This window comes from Aquarana catesbeiana, linkage group LG02, assembly GCF_042186555.1.
Source record: "Aquarana catesbeiana isolate 2022-GZ linkage group LG02, ASM4218655v1, whole genome shotgun sequence".
Lineage (NCBI taxonomy): Eukaryota > Metazoa > Chordata > Amphibia > Anura > Ranidae > Aquarana > Aquarana catesbeiana.
In genome coordinates this window covers 366,349,667-366,368,859 of record NC_133325.1, presented here as the reverse complement: position 1 = coordinate 366,368,859, position 19,193 = coordinate 366,349,667, and the positions used below count along the sequence as shown (strand labels likewise).

The window sequence follows — 19,193 nt, the reverse complement described above, 5'->3', positions numbered from 1 at the left end:
TGTCAATGGGACCTTTCCGAACATGTGACCACCGTGGCATCCAATCATGATGATCACATGATCATAAACCCTACCCCACCTCCTGGGACCATAAACCCCTTAAAGGGGTGGGAGGCACTGGCTCCAAGGGGTTAAAACTAGATTTAGTCAACACATCTATTTTAGAACAGGCTTCATTGTGTTATTTAAAGGTTTGCAGTGACCTTCAGTAATAGACATCTTTAACCACTTCCCGCCCAGCCTATAGCGGATTGACGGCCGGGCGGTGGTTCCGCTATCCTGACTGGGCGTCATATGACGTCCAGCAGGATAACATGCCACTGCGTGCCGCGGGGGCGTGCATTGTGGCGATCGATGGAGCGGTGTGTCAGTTCTTGGTAAAGATCCTCCACCGTTACCACGTGATCAGTCATGTTCAATCATGGCTGATCACAATGTCAATAGGAAGAGCAATTGATCAGCCTTTCCTTTGACAGACGCGGGTAGAGGAGAGCCGATAGGCGGCTTTCCTGGCAGGGGGGTCTGTGCTGATTGTTTGTCAGTGCAGCCCCCCTCAGATGACCACACTGGAAAACCAGGGATCACCACTAGGACCACCAGGGAAGGGGGCAACATGTGGATGGCCAAGTATGTACCCCATGGCTATCCACATGTGCCCAATGTGCCCAGTCAGTGCCCAATCTGTGCCAATCAGTGCCCACAAATGGGCACTGATTGGCACCATTATATTGCAGTGATGCCCAGCAATGCCACCCTTAGGGGCATCAGTGCCACCAGTGTCATCAGTGCCACCCATTAGTGTCCATCGGTGCCACCTGTCAGTGCCCATCTGTGCCCATCAGTGCCCACCTATCAATGCCCATCAGTGCCCATCCGTGCCACCTATCAGTGCCACCCATAAGTACCCATCAGTGCCACCTAAGAGTGCCCATCAGTGCCGTCTATGAGTGCCCGCCGGTGCCACCTATGAGTGCCCATCAGTGCCGCATACCAGTGCCACCTATCAGTGCCCATCAGTGCCACCTATCAGTGCCCATCAGTGCCTACTATCAGTGCCCATCAGTGCCACCTCATTGGTGCCACCTCATTGGTGCCACCTCATCGGTGCCCATTAGCGCCGCCGTATCAGTGCCCATCAGTGCAGCCATATCAGTGCCCATCATTGAAGAAGAAAACTTACTTATTTACAAAGATTTTTAACAGAAACAAAGAAAAACTTGTTTATTTTTCAAAATTTTCGGTCTTTGTTTATTTGTTGCGCAAAAAATAAAAACCGCAGAGGTGATCAAATACCACCAAAAGAAAGCTCTATTTGTGGGAACAAAATAATAAAAAATTTTTTGAGTACAGTGTAGCATGACCGCGCAATTGTCATTCAAATTGCGACAGCGCTGAAAGCTGAAAATTGGCCTGGGCGGGAAATTGTCTAAGTGCCTGGTATTGAAGTGGTTAAAGTGTATGGTCAATGGTCAAAATGGTCAATGGCCAAAATGTAAAGTCACTCTCTAATTTCTACATCGTATTTCAATTATTTCTAAAATACTGCTAATAATCTGGATGATCTTGAATTTTATAAACTTACTTTGCATAGATTTGCACACATTTACTTCCTTGAAACTGTGAAACCTATTCACTATGCCATGTGAGTAGGCACTGCTGTATCACACGTTTAAAGTGGTTGTAAACCCATCTTGTCATGATCATACAATCCCCTCTGTTAGATAACATTATGTGCCCCATATGTGCTTTTTAAAAATAATGCAGATTTGTACTTTATTTCAGAGCGCCTCTCAGCACTCATGTGACTGTTCACATCTCTACCCTCCCAGTCTGACAACTACGATGGGAGGGGCTGAAAACTCCCACTGAGCGAGGAGGAAAGTAATGAGCAGTCACGTGAGCGCCAAGAGGCGCTCTGAAATAAGGTAGAAATCGGCATATTTTTTACAAAGCACATACAGTGGGCACATAACATTATTTAACAGAGGGGATTGTATCATTATGACAAAGTTATGATAGCAGCAGGAAGAGAAGGGGCAGGGAGCAGAGCGGCAGTGTCACTAGCTGACAGGCAGGAAGGGAGGGGGGGAGGACAGAGGAGAGACAGCTGATGACAGAGGCTCATACGCTGACCACGGTATCAAGAGCTCAGCAGCCATGATAAATGTGGTCAGTTTACAGAGGGGAGGGCAGCACCAGGCAGGATCAGCCAGTTATTTAACATTATAACATTACAAAGGGCAAATTACACAAGCACTGTGCTGTTATTCATGCTTTAAGGGAACAGGATATTTTTTTTTCTTTAGGGTTACAAACATTTTAACACTGCCTGCTGTATAAAATACAGAGGTACTGAGAGAAGGAGTTTCAACAGGCATGCTCAATACAGAAACCACTGTTGCAGGCAGCCAGGTACCATGGGATATGTAGTCCTTAGACATTGAAAGCAAACAGCAGAGGAGAAGCTGTAAAGCATGCAGGGAATCCAGGAAGTTGTGGACAGCAATATGAAAGGAGATTTTTCAAATAAGCTTATATTGAATTGTCAAAAATATTAATATTTATATTATGTACCGTGTTTATGTTACGCACAATGAAATAAGAAAAACGCAAAAGGTAATTTACCTGGTAAATAGTCCTATTTCAATTAAAGATTTTGCTTACTACAAATACTTATGATTTACTGCATGCAAGGAACATAAATCCAACAAAAAAGGCATTATTTTGTCTTAACATAGTAAGTTGCAGAGTCTATTTTATAGTAAGGAACAGATGTTTTCCTCTTAGCTGGAATATTATATAGGGTTTAAGCAGATTTATTTTTCTCACAGAAGATCTGCAGAAGATTAGAACATTATGCCACTTGTAGAAAATAAACAGTTTTTTTTAAACAAGATAAGCGTTGTATTATGCGATGGCAAATTAACTTTCAATTACCTGAACCTTCTGCAAGACTGTCCTTAACATAATCAGCCATGCATTATTCCTAATACTCAGAGTGTTAGTCTGCAGTGTCATGCCTTATTATGTGTTTTACAGTCATCGCAGTTGTCGGTTCTGGAGAAAAACAATATGTACAGCTTAGTAATCAATTAGCTATTCATTCTTTTTATGTTAAGCCACCGACTGACAGTAACACAGTTACAGTAACTCATTTGATGCTGGCTCAGGCTGCCGAGTGTGTACAGCTGTCAGGCTGCTTCTCAAGGCTCTATCTAAAGCTATTCTTCTGAACAGAGCCCACCCACAATTTCTATTTCAATTAGCAGCTCCTGAAAAACAGTAATGAAAGCAGCTGTTAAAAAGCACTCCAGCTTCAATGAAATACTGCAACACCAAACTGTAAATAGCACATTATAAATCCCTTGTCACTGCTCCTGTCAGATCTTTCTAGGACCTCACAGCTAAAGACAATCAGTCCCATCTGTCAACTTGCCTTTGAATGTTGACCTTAGCTCATTCCATCTTGTCTCCATGGTTGATATATAGATAGCTGGATAGATGAATCTTCTACAAATAGAAGTCCCACAATATTAGCCTGCATTCACACCTGAGCAAAGTGTATTTCTAATGATTTTTTTCAGGTGTTTTACAAGCTTTGTACATATGTTTTTGCAAGTGTATCAAGCTTTAGGCATTTGATCCTGGGTTGGGCAAGTGAGGATATCAGTTCTATAGAAGGAGAGAAGTTTTTCGGGAACAAAAACAAGCATAAACATGAATGTTCCATGTCTACAGGTGTACCCATTGAAGTGTTTTGGGGGAAAAAATGCCTGAAGATGCTACAGAAAAAAACTCATGTACTTCTCAGAACCTAGGTCATAGAGCAACTGAGTGTACAAGGGACAATTACAAATATTAGGATTCTGCAGGTTTAGCATAGTCGGGCATAGTTAGTTGTAGACAAATAAGTTTAAAAATGCTCAAGTGTTAATGTCGGCTGAGGATACAACTTCACCTTACCAGAAGATTAGATATTGTGAGGTAAGGATAGGAAATTGTTCACTATGACAACAAATTTTATTAGACACTATAGCTATAGTTTTTCACCTATAGTAGCCCTCTTTCCCATAAGGCAAGCAAGCCTAGCGGTACTCGGTTGCCCCCAGGACTTATACACAATACTATAGTACCTGGCTAACATGCTGGGGCAAGTGTGAACTGAGCACAGCACCACAGGTACTGTTGCGGTTGGCAGAAAGGCAGAGTGGTTCAATGACAGTCCAGGTACAAGGCAAGCAGGTTCAGAATAGTCAGGGTCAAATCCGTAGTCAAAAGGCAGGGAGAGTACAGAGAACAGTCAATATCCAATCCGTGGTCATCAACAAGGGAATCCAAACAGCAGGGCAGGACAGACAAACAGAGAGCTCGGAGCACATGTTACAAAAGCAATATCACAAGCATGAGACTGCAGGCTTGGTTTGCTTAAATCGGGTTTGGTCTCACCCAGAGACTGGCTACATCAATCACCTTGCAGGTGGACAGACAGACAGGAAAAATGCATCATAACCAAAACCAAGATGCTGGAACCAGCAGCTGTGATGGAGAAGGAGGGCACACACTCCTGACAGTAGCTGTGCCTGTGGAATGCTTTCAAAGTTATGTACACAGACAGCTACATTTCATGTATGGAGTAAATTATAGCTTTGCATAAAAAAATCCAGATTTAATAACAGATACTGTACTCATAATAAAAAAAAAAAGCCTTGAGTGAAATTATTTCTTAGCTAATAGTGCTAATAAAAGACAATGTATCCCTAGAGACTTTACAACTCAAGCATGAAATCCACATCAGAAAAATGTCAATTTCTAATTTTAATTCTGAAAGCATTGCAGTAGCCAATCAGCGACTTCAGTGAAATCAAAGGTTTGCATGTACCTTTCACAATAAGTAGGAAAAGTAAAACTGGAATGTGGAAGGAACATTAAGCTCCTAAGCACATTTTGAGCCGAAAAAGATGTGTAACTGTCCATCATGCATATGTATTGCATCACAAAAAGTATATACACAGTAAGTACATGAAAAAAAATAACACAATAAATAGTAGTGATATAGTGAAATCAGCAAGTATCAGAAAACAGAACTGAGAATAACCTATAATTAACACAAATGCAGGTCATACAAAAAATGTGCTGCATTACCAAGCAACAACTATCAAAGAAGTGTTGCTAGAATTCAGGAAGCACTATAATTCAGGCAGAAGAATAGATACATGTCTGATTGAGACACAACTAAAAAACAATTACTGAAGTTTTCATGTTTAAAGTTTAAGTAAACTCTAACAATGATATTCTCTAATTTCCTTTCCCTTTTGATCTGTAAAATATGCCATTGGAAGTATATTTTTATATCTGTTCAAAAGGTGGAAATACAGTATTCACCTATTGATCATGTGAGAATTTCAGAGCTGTTCTATACAGTATACTATACATTTACATTAGTCTCTGCCCTCAAGGAGTTTACAATCTTAGGTCTCTAACTTACATTCATGCATATATATACCAGAGACAATTTTCACAGGCACAAATTAACCTACCAGCATGTCTTTGGAGAGTGGGAGGACACCCACATAGACACAGGGAGAACATGCAAACTTCAGGCAGGTGGTGTTGTGGTTGGTATTTGAACCAACAACCCTGGTGTTGCGAGGCACAAGTGTTAACCACTTTCCTGAAATACCTTATTAAGGAAAGTGAATCTTCATAGCAGGGACTCAAGCAGCAATACAAATCTGACAGATGTTCAAACCCCTCACCACTTTAAAAAAAAAAGTTATTTATGGTGAGTGCACTGTGCTTCTACTGTCAAAAGAGGGAGAGCACTACTTTCCTGGGTGTCACCTTTTTTTTATCACATTTGGAAGCATTCATTTGCACTAAGCACTTTATTTGGACTGTATATCATGGACTTTTTACACGATTGTCTATTTTTTATTTGATATCACTTGTATTTATAAGAGTGCGGTCTAGTTTTCATTCCTTTTACTAAACAGAGAGTGCTACAGGGAGGAGCAAGCTACAGAAAACAGTGGCTGTTCCACAAAGCATACTATGGCCACTATGCTGCGTATGTGTACACAAGCTTAGAGAAAAAGCTTGCATAATAAAAATTTAAATAAATGAAAAATAATCAGGAATGATAAAGCAATTTATGTATTTATGTATTTCATTAACCTGACCAAAAGGCTCTTTATCTTAATAGTCAAAAATCTAGTCAACATTACAACATTAGCTATTCAATATCATAATTAGCATTAAACAATGAACCAACTTTCCTGAAAAAGTTAATTCTACTAGTTGCATTTTATTAGATAATCATGCCATATAGCTCATTTACTTTAAAGCGTTCCTTTTAATAACTTCCAAATACTGGTGTACAGTGTAGCACTTAATTGCTGGTTTTTCTACAGTTTTCAGACATTTAATAAATATATTTGCTAACACCTGAAATGAAAATGAAGGGTTGAGAAATGTTCATACTGCTACAAAAGTATAAGCTTTAATTAGCACACTCATGAGAGCTTGCAGATCTAAGAGGTGTCAGAGCTTTAGGTTAAGCTGATGAATACATTATGCTACCTGTTCAAATGCCAAGACAATTTGAATAAAAACTACCAAGGAATATATTGTATCCAAAAAGCATATAATTTACTTTTTATATATTGAGTTATGCAATTATTGTAAAGCTTCAGGAAATATTTTTTCTGCTTTTTATTAAACTTTAAGACAAACCAGATTGACCAAGTAAAAGGTACTGGTAAAAAAAAAAACAAGAAACAAAAAAACCTCAAAGTATAAGCTCCATCATCAAAAGCAGTTCAGATTATTAGAGGATTTATAATACACACAAACAATTTGCATTTTAAGTATTGTACGGTATGGCAACATGTGAGATTGATTTACTAAAATAGTAGAAACTGATCACTTTGGAAAGTGAATGTTCACTTTTTAAAGTGTTACTAAACCCACATCAGTAAAATCAGTCTGTATATGCAGTAAAGCATACTTGTTATACTCACTGTGAAACCTAAGGGGTTAATCATCTGCATTGTATAAAGAGGTTGTTTGATCATGTCTCCTCCAATCTTCACCTTCTTTCAGTGTCTCCAACTCACCTCCGGATAGTATAGAGGGAAGGGGACAAGCTGTACATGCTCAGTTTGGTGTGTATTGATAGAGCATTTTTTTTTTCTTGGGAGAGTGCATGTGACAGAGGGTAAGGGGTCCTGCAGGTTTATAGGGCAGTGAGAGTGGAATGAAAACTCCTCCTACAAGCTTTAAACACACACTGTTAGAAATCAAAAGACTGCTATATACTGCTGATGAGAAAAGGTATTTAGAAGTTTATATTTACTAAAACTATTGCACTTCCATGTTCTGTTTACTATGGGAGACCAGATATAGTGAATGAAGGGTCCTGGGTTTAGTAACACTTTAAGCAAAATAGCTCTGTGTTAATTTTAAACACCTAATCAGCCAATAGGGTACTGCTCCAGCGCACATGTGCAGAAAGAGAGAGCCTGATATTCATGGTCCTGATCAATTAATGTACATATTTGACCAGGAGATTGTTTTAAAACCATAATGCACAGAATGGCCCTTGAACTTTAGCTAGCAGGCTTTGAAGAGCCAATAAAGGGGCTTTTGGTTAACTCTTGTAGGAGAATCACAGAATGTTATACAATGTTGTGTCAACTGCAGTATCTTAAGTAATGTAGTAAATCACCTGCCTGCACTCTTTTTCTAATTAAAAAATATCTACTGTTGGCCAATTTTACAATGTTGTCTCATTTGTAGACATGAGCCAAACTGTCCTGGATTCGGTTTAAGTGGGGTTCAACAGCATGGGGGTGGGCAATAGCCCTGGGGAACATGCACCAATGCAAAAATATATATATGTTTTTATTTTTATTTCTTTGGACCAGGAGCCAGTGGCCATATTTTGGCAATGATGTCACTGCCAGCCCTATCCCTTTGCTTAGGTAGCATGGATTCCTGGTCACGTCAGTGGTTTCCAGTGACACAACGGGTACAAGCACCCGAAACTTCCTTAAAAACCAATGACACTGGGAAGCTGTCTCATATAGAAGCAGTAGAAATTCCCTGTCTATGACTTTAGGTTCCAGCCAAACAAGGGGCTGAATGGGCAACATTTTTCCAAATGCCCTAACAGCCAAAGTTCAGTCTGAACCTAGATTTGAACTAAACCCACAGGTCATCCATGATCATCTGCAGTATCTTAAGACTTGTCCCTTTGGGTCTGGTATGAATATTAAGGGGAACCCCAAACCAAAATTACAAAAAAAAATTGCGTGGGGGTCCCCTCAAATTCCATACCAGGCCCTTCAGGTCTTGTATGGATATTAAGGGGAACCCTGCGCCAAAATTTAAAAATAAATGGCATGGGGCCCCCTCAAAATCCTTACCAGACCTGATTTTAAGGGGAACCCTGCGCCAACATAAAAAAAATGGCATGGGGTCCCCCCAAAAATCTATACCAGACCCTTATCCAAGCACGCAACCTGGCAGGCTGCAGGAAAAGAGGGGGACAAGAGAGCAGCCCCCCCTCCTGAACCGTACCAGGCCACATGCCCTCAACATGAGGAGGGTGCTTTGGGGTAGCCCCCATGTTGATGGGGACAAGGGCCTCATCCCCACAACCCTTGCCCGCTGGCAGTGGGGGTCTGCGGGTGGGCGGGCTTATTGGAATCTGGAAGCCCCCTTTAACAAGGGGACTTCCAGATCCTGGCCTCTCCCCCTGTGTGAAATGGTAATGGGGTACAAATGTACCCCTACCATTTCACAAAAAAGGTGTCAAAATGATAAAAATGACAAGACACGGCTTGGGACAAGTCCTTTGTTAAAAAATAAAGAAATAAAAACATCCCAGAAAGTCTTCTTCTTCTTCTCTTGCTCCGCCGATGGACCAAAAAAGAAAAAAAAAATGCGACCGACCCACCTCCATGGGAGGCACCCGCCGTATGACGCGTCTTCGCTTTGACAGTTCTTTTATAGCTGAGGGCGGGGCCACACATGATATTCCTGGGTGACCCCACCCCCTCTGATGCACAGGGACTTCCCTATGGCTTTCCCAGGGCGTCAGAGGGGGCGGGGCCACCCGGTTACGTTAACGTAAATGTTTTCATAATCTATACATATTCATATTGATTGTAAATATGACTGATTATAGTTATGCTATATTCACTATGGCTAGCATTTAAAATGTATTTATATAAGAGACTAAAGAAAAATGTTATAAACCAGAAATATCAAATGAGTAAAAAAGACTCAGATATAGTTTTAAAGAATTTCCTCTGCCCATCATTAATCCAATGGCAACTATGATAAACAAACAAGCATATGGAGCTTTGCTTAACCATACAATGAATACATTGCTATTTGTAATCAAATAATGTGTCAAAGTTAAACAATAGTAGTACTCTATAACGTCCTTATTCCATTTACAAATAATGTATAAAATGTCTAACCAAAACTTTATTTTGTATAGAGTGTAGAATGATTAGAACTCCTGTCTGGTTTTTGCTGCTATATGGGATATTTACCCTTACTTCCTGTCACTGTCACCATTGTTCAACCAGACAGGATGTTAAGGAAAATCCTAACTGCAGTTCAAACAATAATAAAATTACTTTTTAATAGGAAAGCCTAAACTCAAATTACCTTTTATACTGATGTCTCATGTACTGATGGCTTCCTGTAGAACATTCCCCCCTACTTTCAGTCTGCTGAAACGGTTATCATTTCTGTCTGCTGAAACCATTATAACCATAAAACAATTGAATAGACAAGGGTGAGCTATGTAGCTCTGTAAAAAACTTTGAGTGGACATGTACTTTAAATTCCTGTGTTGCTTTAGAAATTGCTGAAAAAGTAGAATGGAAGTAAGTAAAAAAGAGAGGTTTTATTTTTTCACTTTGGCACTTTGTTGGAATGCCAATAGTGCTGTATAAATTGTATAATTAAAACAAAGTTGTATGTATTAATATTAGGAACACCATGGGAACATAGTAGGTTTACAGTATATTGAGGTATAATATAAATATATGGAAGTTGTTTTAATAAACCTATTTTCATATCATACATGAAAGTATAATATTTACCTCTGATTTAGTTCAGTTTAAACAATGATTATAATTTATATCTACAGCTCCCGGTAAAACACAGCACACTTAATATTACACTATCATAAATTATATCATATAAAATAATAGTGGAATAATTATGTGAGAAGAAGAATATTTTACACTCCAGTAGCCCTTTGGCAGTTTAAGTCAAGTAAATGATTTAGGAAATGAGCCCCTGATGGGTTGAGTCTGACATAAGTGTCTAAAAGTTAATAGTATAATTCACGAGGGGAACAAGTTACCTCTCCAACAAGCCTGTAATACCTACTGAATTGATAGATATAGCTGATTTTTAGAGGCCAACTGCATAACGACACTGCATGTTATATAGACAGCTGTGTCTCAGTCAGAGGCTAATAAAGCAGCACTAAGCTAATTATGAAAATCCTTTTTTTGCCTCAGGTGAATAAATCAGGTCATAGGTTGGTGTTTAATTTGACATGCTGTTCAGTAGTAAACAGCCCAAATAGAAAAAAGAAATGTATCTTACCTGGTTGAGTCTCTTCTGAAACCTTTTCTTTCCTAGCTTTTGGCAGAGGTTACGGTCATTTTCCCTGTCTGAACCATAGTGGGGGTCGTACTTGTTGTTCTTTTGCAGTTTATAAGACAGTCCATTGCTTATAATCTCCCTTTTCTTTTTGGTGAGAGGTGTCTGCTGCTTGACTTCTCGCTCATCTGGCATCAAGGCACCATCTTTCTACAAAGAGACCATACAAAAGGTGGTATGAGATGTTGTTTTAGTTGTGGAAAAAAAATTCTACTTTGAAGTCAGTCAACGATCTAATGGCATTGATGAAACACGATGTAATTTTCAAGGAAAAGCATACATTGAAAGCTAAATATATTTTATATGCACTAACCATTGATAGTTAACATACAAATGAAGGAGAAAGCTTATGGTTTGTAAAATTAGAACACTAGGAGTCAAAAAGCTGCACCAAAAAGAATATGAAAATGAAAAAAGAAAATGTGGTGCCCTGGTGCCCAACACAATGCCCATGGGCTGCATCCTTGGCTGTGCTAGCCACCTGAAGCAACGCATTTACAGATGTGTGTTATAAGTGTGCTGCAACGCAACACCACCGATCATCCATTACTGTGCCTTATTTTTATGCACATTACCACAGTGCACATTTGTAAAACTGTCCTTACACTGCTTTTAGTTTTGGTGCCTTTTTAGACCAGTGAGTTGTGGTAACATACACATTTTACCATACATTGCTGCAATGCACAGAACTAAGTGTAGTGCTTTGCAGCAACACTCATTTTAAATGGTACCACAGTGCACATGCACATCACACTACAACACCACCCTTTCTGAAGTAACAGGTATTAATGGATTGTATTTACAATGAATAAATGCTAAAGTCAAAGAAAGCATGTCAAGTCATGTGACCAGACGCTATCCATATGTAACCATTTACCTCAAAATTCTATGTACGTAGAAAAAGCCCAAATGTAGTTTATTTTGCAGAGGTACCTATGGATGGAATGAGTTTGTGACAGTGCACATGGCCGGATTATTATCTGATGAAGGTTGTAGATATGTGCAATTTGTTTCAGCCCAAATGTAAATTCAGACAAATTTTTGGTTAATCAGGGATTCAGAATGAAATACTAACAATTTAACTGAAATACATGAAATTAATTTAGTTTATTCGTTTTCTAGTGAATGCCAAATTTTTACGATTCAAATTCAGATTGGTCGAAAAATGATCGACCAATTTGAATTCTGTGTGAAGAATAGCTGGTTGTTCAGGAGCTGAAATATAAACAAAACAATGCTGGCAATAGAAAATACAGAAAAAAAACAGAGTGGGGTCCCCACCCAACCCATTACATGCCCTTATCCGAGCATGCAGGCCAGCAGTCCAGGAAAGCTGAGAGCTCCCCCTCCTGAGCCATACCAGGCCATGATCTTTCAATATGGGGGGAGCTTTGGGGCAGAGGGGCTCTGGTCACCGATCGTGGCATGCTAAGCCAATTACATCACAAAGGGGGAGGGGTCCCCTGCTGATTTCATTGGGTGACTCCACCGCTTAGCTATTTATGAAATGTCATGGGGCGGAGCAGGCAGTCGGCAGGAAGCCTTCGAAGAGGCCAGAGGTTTTCTTTTTTATTTGGGTCTGGCGGTGCTGCTGGCATCACGATTGATGATGGATCTACTCCAGGTCACATTGTTTTTTTATTTTTGGAATTGTCAAAAACATGTGCACTATCTTTATTCACCTTTTACACATTTTGGTTGTGTTTCACATGGTGGGGCGGGAGCTGGGGTCCCCCTTAAATGGGGCTTCCAGATTCTGATAAACCCCCACCTGCAAAACCCACAAGCACCGCCCAGAGTTGTGGGAAAGAGGCCATTGTGCCCATCAACGTGGGGACAAGGTGCTTTGGGGTTGGGGTGCAGACCCCCCGACAAGGTGTTTTGGGGCGGGGGGCTTTGGCCCCCTGCCCCAAGGCAGCCCCCCATGTTGAGGACATGTGGCCTGGTATGGTTCAGGAGGGGGGGCGTTTGCTCGTCCCTTTCCTGGCCTGCCGGGCTGCATGGATTGGGGGGACCCCACACTGTTTATTTCTGTATTTTCTATTGCAGACATTGTTTTGTTTACTTTTCAGCTCTCAGTGGGAAAGCCCACTGACAGCTGATGAGTCATCAGTTGTTAAGGACGAGGTGGCCTGGCTTCCCATCTCGCTTCTTCACAGCCAGCTATTCTTCACATAGGATTGGAATTGGTCAATCATATTTCAACCGATCCAAATTTTAATCGTTCAAAAAATTTGGAATTCGTTATAAAATTAATAAACAAAATTAAATGAAATAAAACTAAACAAATTCCAAAACAAATCAACAAAACAAAATTAGTAACATAATGAATCTATCTGAATCGAAACAGAACTATTTTTTTCAGTTCTGCACATGTCTAGAAGGTTGTCATAATGAAGAAAAGCTTTTATTACCATTAATAACATATTTCATGAAAACAAGTCCTTTCAGGGCCTAACACAAGTTATCTTTCTAGTTGGGTGCAGAGCTGTCAGCGGGAAAAGCTTGTCTGTATGTGGCTGGGATGATAGCCTGTATTACATTGTGCAAAGATACTTTAACAAAATGCATTACTGATGTTAATAAAAATGTTTTCTACATTACGACAGCCTTCATCCGATAATTCTTCTTTGGCATTCAGTGCTTTTGCCAAACACATTCCATCCACAGGCACTTCTTCAAAATAAGCTACATTTGATCTCTTTTCACCTACAGTAGGTGATTATACTTCACCATACTGATGTTCTCCCAGTGTACCAAGGATTGGACCTCCTCTGTGAGCACAAAAGCGACCATCTTCTACTGTGTGGAAACAGTTGTATTCTCTACAAACATATAACTGAGGTTGTGTACACCATTAGCCTATAGTTATCACAACCTCGACAGGTGATACCATCCTTCCACTTGCTGTTATGTAACCCCTACAAACTACTGTTCTTCCGCTTTCTTTTTTCTTGTAGCTGTTCCAGTGACCTTTCATTTTTTTTTACTCATAGAACCACATGACCAAGACAATTAACTAAAAAATAATCAATTCATATCAAGTGGAAACAAAGAAGTAACGAAGAATTCAGTAGCCGAGATCCTGCAAAAATAACCAAAATGCACATCACATCACTACTATTAGTATGGAAACCATATTTACATACAATACTGAGGCTGGATTATAGCAAAAGATATCAATCATGGTCCCTATTAAGACCATGATTGATATAAGACCACCACACTTCCCTGTTCTTCAGCAAAGTGGTAGATTGCTTTTCTGTGGCTAAGCAACCACTGTCAGGAATTCAGGAGGTGATCCTGCCATCTCCTGAATGTCTGGTGTTTTTCTTTTCTTTTGTTTGTTTTTCTTTTTGCTCATGGCAATTTAGAATGGGGCAAATGCAAAATACAACTGATTCCCATGCAGCCCTATTGACTTGATTGGCTGAGTCTGACGTGAGGTGGCGCCTATCAACTCAATATGCTACATTCAATTTGTGGCGGCCACTATGGAAAGCACTAAGACCATTACATGTAAACAGCCTTCTTGTATTCTAGACTTTAAATGGATGGTCAGGGAGTTATAAAACCGCTCAATGTTTCATTTATAAGATTAGAATTCAGTTTTAGACACCTGAGTGCAGAACAAGGTTTCCCACCGTGGTGTGAAATCAGCAGCCAAAGTCAAACCCAGGTAAAAAGGTGTAATTAAGAGATTAATAGTATGGGATAATCAGGAAGGAGAGAAAGTATACATAACCAATGGGAGAGTCAAGAAGAGAAGAGATGAGCACCTACCTAGATAGGTTTCTAGGATTTTAGGTAAATTTACTTCTTTTTGGCTACTCTATAATTATTGAAGCAGCTAGCAATTCCTTTTTGGCTGTTCTGTATCTCCCAGGCTGCAGGTTGATTGTTTCCTCCTTCATTTTAAATATTTGTAAAACAGTGGGATTGAAAGTCAAATCAGCAGCCTATCAGGTGGCTGTAGGGGCATATAAATAGTCTGAGTGTTAGAACAGCAGGGTGTTCTTGTTGAAGGGATTCCACCGGTCTGGGTTGGGGTTGCTACAACCCCCGCAGCAGTTCTACTGATTCAAGCTCATGTTCATCAAGGTTCCAGCTGTGGTATAGCTGGGGGGCCTATTTCTAAATCTTCTGGAGCTAAGGATCTGGTCTGGAGAAATCACTGAAGTGTGCCCGATGGAAGCTGAAGGATACATAGCTGTTCTGTGGCATTGTGTGCATTAACCTCTTCCTCACTAAAGAATGTTTGTTGTATACTGGAAGGATGCATCCAGCTATCCTTTGACATGGTGAGAACAGACCTAAACTTCAGGCTCTGGTAACTGAGTGCTTGTATTCGGTGGGTGAAAGCGCCAGTGGTGATTCTGACTGAGGCAGTTCCTGCAAGGACCCAGTCTGGCTACCTTATTTTGTTACTGGCATAAAGACTGTTCAGAGAAGCATAGCTTAGTGAAGTGTGTCCTTCTGTTCTTCTGTAGAATTACTGGAGTATCCCATACTACCCTACACCCTCTCCAAGTTTATTTAGCAATAAATACGAAAAAAAAACACATACCCTAGACTATTTATTGAGCAAGAATGTATAGACTGTTGCTGTGTGCATGACTACCTCTACATTAATCTATTAATGGTTCTTTGTCACTGGAAAACATTTGTTCCATTTGGTTATGGAGTCTATCTGTAGCAATGAAAACCTAACCGCAATTGGTTTTTAATTGCCTGAGGTCCAGCTTAAACTGTATATTTTGTTGTCACAGCCTTAACATTGTAACATACAAAACAACCTATACAAAGCAAAGAAACAGCACACAAGTAATACAAAATAGCAGTTTTAAACAGCCACACTAAATTACACTGTTGCAACAAAGAAGTCAGGCTAAAGAAAAAAAAGCTATTTTTTTCACTTCGGTGTCTAGTCTTGTGCTTATGTACAAACAGATGACACATATGCCAAAATACTTAAATGCTTAAAGAAAAATAATGACACTCACCAAAATGCTTAAATGTTTAAATAAGAGAAATTGTTGAAATGTAGGTCCACACTCCACATAAGAACACTGTCTCTGGGGTTCTTTTAGTGTCAAAATTCTTTACACAGACATTCTTGATGGTATTGTACACTAAGCAATAATATGCTGATAGCCTGAGTTGGCTGGGCCTTGAAAATCAGACAGCAGTAATGCTTGGAGCATAAATGGCTGAATTCATTAGACATTATAGTTCTGGGCAGAAGGCAGATTTGGGAACATGATTTGAAAGAGGCTGTCAGGTCAGATCAACAGGGTTGGCAACAACAAGCAAAGTAGTCCTTTATCTGATCTGGGGATAAGGGAAATGTCTCCACTATTATTCTTTGTATATGAATGTTTAAAAACAGGTTCCTGTTTATGAATTTATAACACTTTCTGGACTCATAAAATGTTAGAATACATCTTTCATAGTTGTGTTATCATAATGTAATTTTAATCTACATTATTTTATAATGCACTCATGTCATACAAATTTGAATTAATTTGCATTTGGAATGCTACTTAAAGAAAGGTTTTAGGGGGAGCTTATGTCTTCTCTATGTACTGTATGTCTTCACGTTACAGAACTCTATTACTTTCCAAAGAAAATACCTTTTATATAATGTTTAAGCCTTGAATGGCTATTTGAAAATTCTCCTTTTATGCAGCCTAAAAGCAGAGGTATTATAGTAATTTTCTATACAATTTAAATCATATTAAATTAAAAAAAGGATATACTGCATGTTGTCACCTTTTTTGTATCTAGGTTTTGTGGACTGAAATTCTAAAGCAGTAACAAGATGTTCTTTATTAACACTGGCATAAAATCACAACCTAAAATACCTTCGGGTTGACTTACTAAAGGCAAATATACTGTGCATTGCAGTTGCTCCAGAGCTTAGTAAATGAGGTTAAGCTTTGCTTTGCAAATAATACCCAATCACATGCAAGGAACATTTAAAAAAAATGCATTTTTGCTTGCACATGATTGGATGGTAGAAATCAGCAGAGCTTATGCTCATTTACTAAGATCTTGCAGTGCACAGAATATTTGTCTTTAGTAAATCCACCCCCTTCTGTAGTATCGTTAGAGATTTTATGACCGGGAGTTTCATTATAGGGCATGCAGGATAACAAACAGCTGTGAATGAAGTATTGCATGGCCATGTCCCACTGTTGCATCAAAGTGAGACACATTTCTAGTAAGTAAGCATGTGTACAGGACACATATTTTCTGAGTATGTATATGCATGTGAAGCATGGAGAGACTAGTGACCATTAGTACCACTGGAATCACTGAGCACAAAAATGAAACGGAAATGTGAGGAAAAAAAAAAGAGAAAATTGAGTACTGTCCGTGATACTTTTTTTATTTGCACTAACATACAATTTTTCAGGACAAGCTTTCGGGGTATGTCCCCTTCTTCAAGGTCCAAGCAGTACTCAGTACTTTGAGTACTGCTTGGACCTTGAAGAAGGGGACATACCCCGAAAGCTTGTCCTGAAAAATTGTATGTTAGTGCAAATAAAAAAAGTATCACGGACAGTACTCAATTTTCTCTGTCACAATTGCACTAATACGGCTACAATCAAATCAAGTAGGAAAAAAAAAACAAATCCATCCCATGCTGCTGGCCTGAAGTTCTTTTTGCATCCTGCAGTGTCTAACATCTATCCAGTTACTGCTCCCCTTGTGACCACATTTCAATATCTATATTGACTACACTATACATTAAAAAAAAAGAATTGATCTGGCCCTGACAAATGGAGATGTTCCAAAAATACATTGTATGAGAGTCAGTTTTCCTTTTTAACATAATCACCACCTATGGTATGAACAAGTAACTGACTGACTTTTCTGCTTCTAATTGGGCTTGCCATCCAATGCTCTTCTTTATTTGATTTCTCAGGTCTATCTATGTTTTCACTATATGTTGTTTGTCATATAACTCAACTTCACCCATCCACTTTTAAATAACCGTATTAAAGTGGTCCTAGTATATATATTTTTAAGTGTATGCATTGTATATATTGTGTAGGTTGCGTATGTATTACCTCTTAGCCATCTTAGTATTCCTCCTTACAATGCCTTAGTCTGCTTCTTTCATCAGGAAAGGAAAGCCGCATCTTGTTTAGGCACTAATCAGGATCATAATCTACTTCCTGAACTGGAATGGCTCAGAGATGACACAGTTATGTAAAAAAATGTTTGTTATTACCAGTGACCCCTCTATTTATGTGCTTTCCAGTGGTGGAGTTGGCTGGCAATAGCAGATTGATACTACAATAATTCAATTATTTAACCATTAATACTACTTGACTGTCAAAGTAGCACTACTGTCAAGGTCAGAGGTTAGGCTCAGAGGCCAGTAGCTATAGCAGTAGAGAGGCTCCCACCCACCAGCTGAATAAGTACAGCAGCAAGTCACATTGGTGGATGACACGGGCTGCTGATGGTGGAGATGGGTTTTACTGCATGTTAGTATTAGGTCACAGTCTTCTGAATCACCCCATCAGGAGGTGAGCAGGCTGGGGTCCAGTAGCAGATAAAGCAGATAGGGATCAAGCAGAAGCATAGTCAATGAACAAGCAAAAGATTAGTAACAAGTGGTTGCAGGTTGGGAATAAGTAGAAGCGTGGTTGGGGAACAACCCTAAAGTCGGTAAAGAGTGATAGAGAGATATGGACTGCACCAGGCGTGACAAGACCAAGATATTGGCTAGATAGGGCACAATAATATGGCAAACAGGAAGTGCAGAGACATGACTTAAATCAGGAAGTTCATGGGAGGACCAAAGTGTTTCAAGTAATTGTAAAGTCTCTTTTTTATATATTAAAATAACAAACATTTTATATTCACCTTCTCTGTGCAGTGGTTTTGCATAGGGCAGCCTGGATCCTCCTCTTCTCAGGTCCCTGGCTGGAGCTCCTGGCCCCCTCACTCCCAGCTTGCTATGGAGGCACCCTAGGCAAGCTGCAACTCTGTGTATCCATTCAGACGCCATGGCCCAGCTCCATCCCCTCTCTCACCTGATTGGCTGAGTTCAATTGACAGCAGTGGGAGCCAATGGCACTGCTGCTGTGTCTCAGCCAATCAGGAGGGAGAGTCCCGAATGGCTGATTCACTCATGAACATCACTGGATAGAGAGGGGGCTCAGGTAAGTATTGGGGGGGCTAAGAGGGGCTGCTGCATACAGAAGACTTTTTATCTCAATTCATAGAATGCATTAAGATAAAAAACCTTCTGCTTTTACAATCACTTTAAGGTTAAGAAGAAACAAGGCACAAGGCAAGATTGTCCAGTGGATCAAACATGGTACTGTCCATGTCAACCATTTCAGGTTGCTCAGCAAAAAGAGACATTGGGGTTGATTTACTAAAAGGAAATAGACTGTGCACTTTGCAAAGTGCAGTTGCTCCAGAGCTTACTAAATGAGATAACGCTGTACTTTGCAAAGAATACCCAATATCACGTGAAA

General features: G+C 39.7%; 1 protein-coding gene across 4 annotated transcripts in view; it reads right to left on the bottom strand.

Annotated features, from left to right (window-relative positions):
* The window catches only part of AUTS2 (activator of transcription and developmental regulator AUTS2), a 2,093,484-nt gene that overhangs the window by 1,657,154 nt on the left and 417,137 nt on the right, over window positions 1–19,193 (bottom strand). For all 4 annotated transcript variants that reach the window (XM_073615089.1, XM_073615088.1, XM_073615087.1 and 1 more), the window contains exon 2: window positions 10,636–10,842. In XM_073615089.1, coding sequence (XP_073471190.1) covers window positions 10,636–10,842 — 207 coding nt within the window. The remainder of the gene's footprint in view (window positions 1–10,635; window positions 10,843–19,193) is intronic.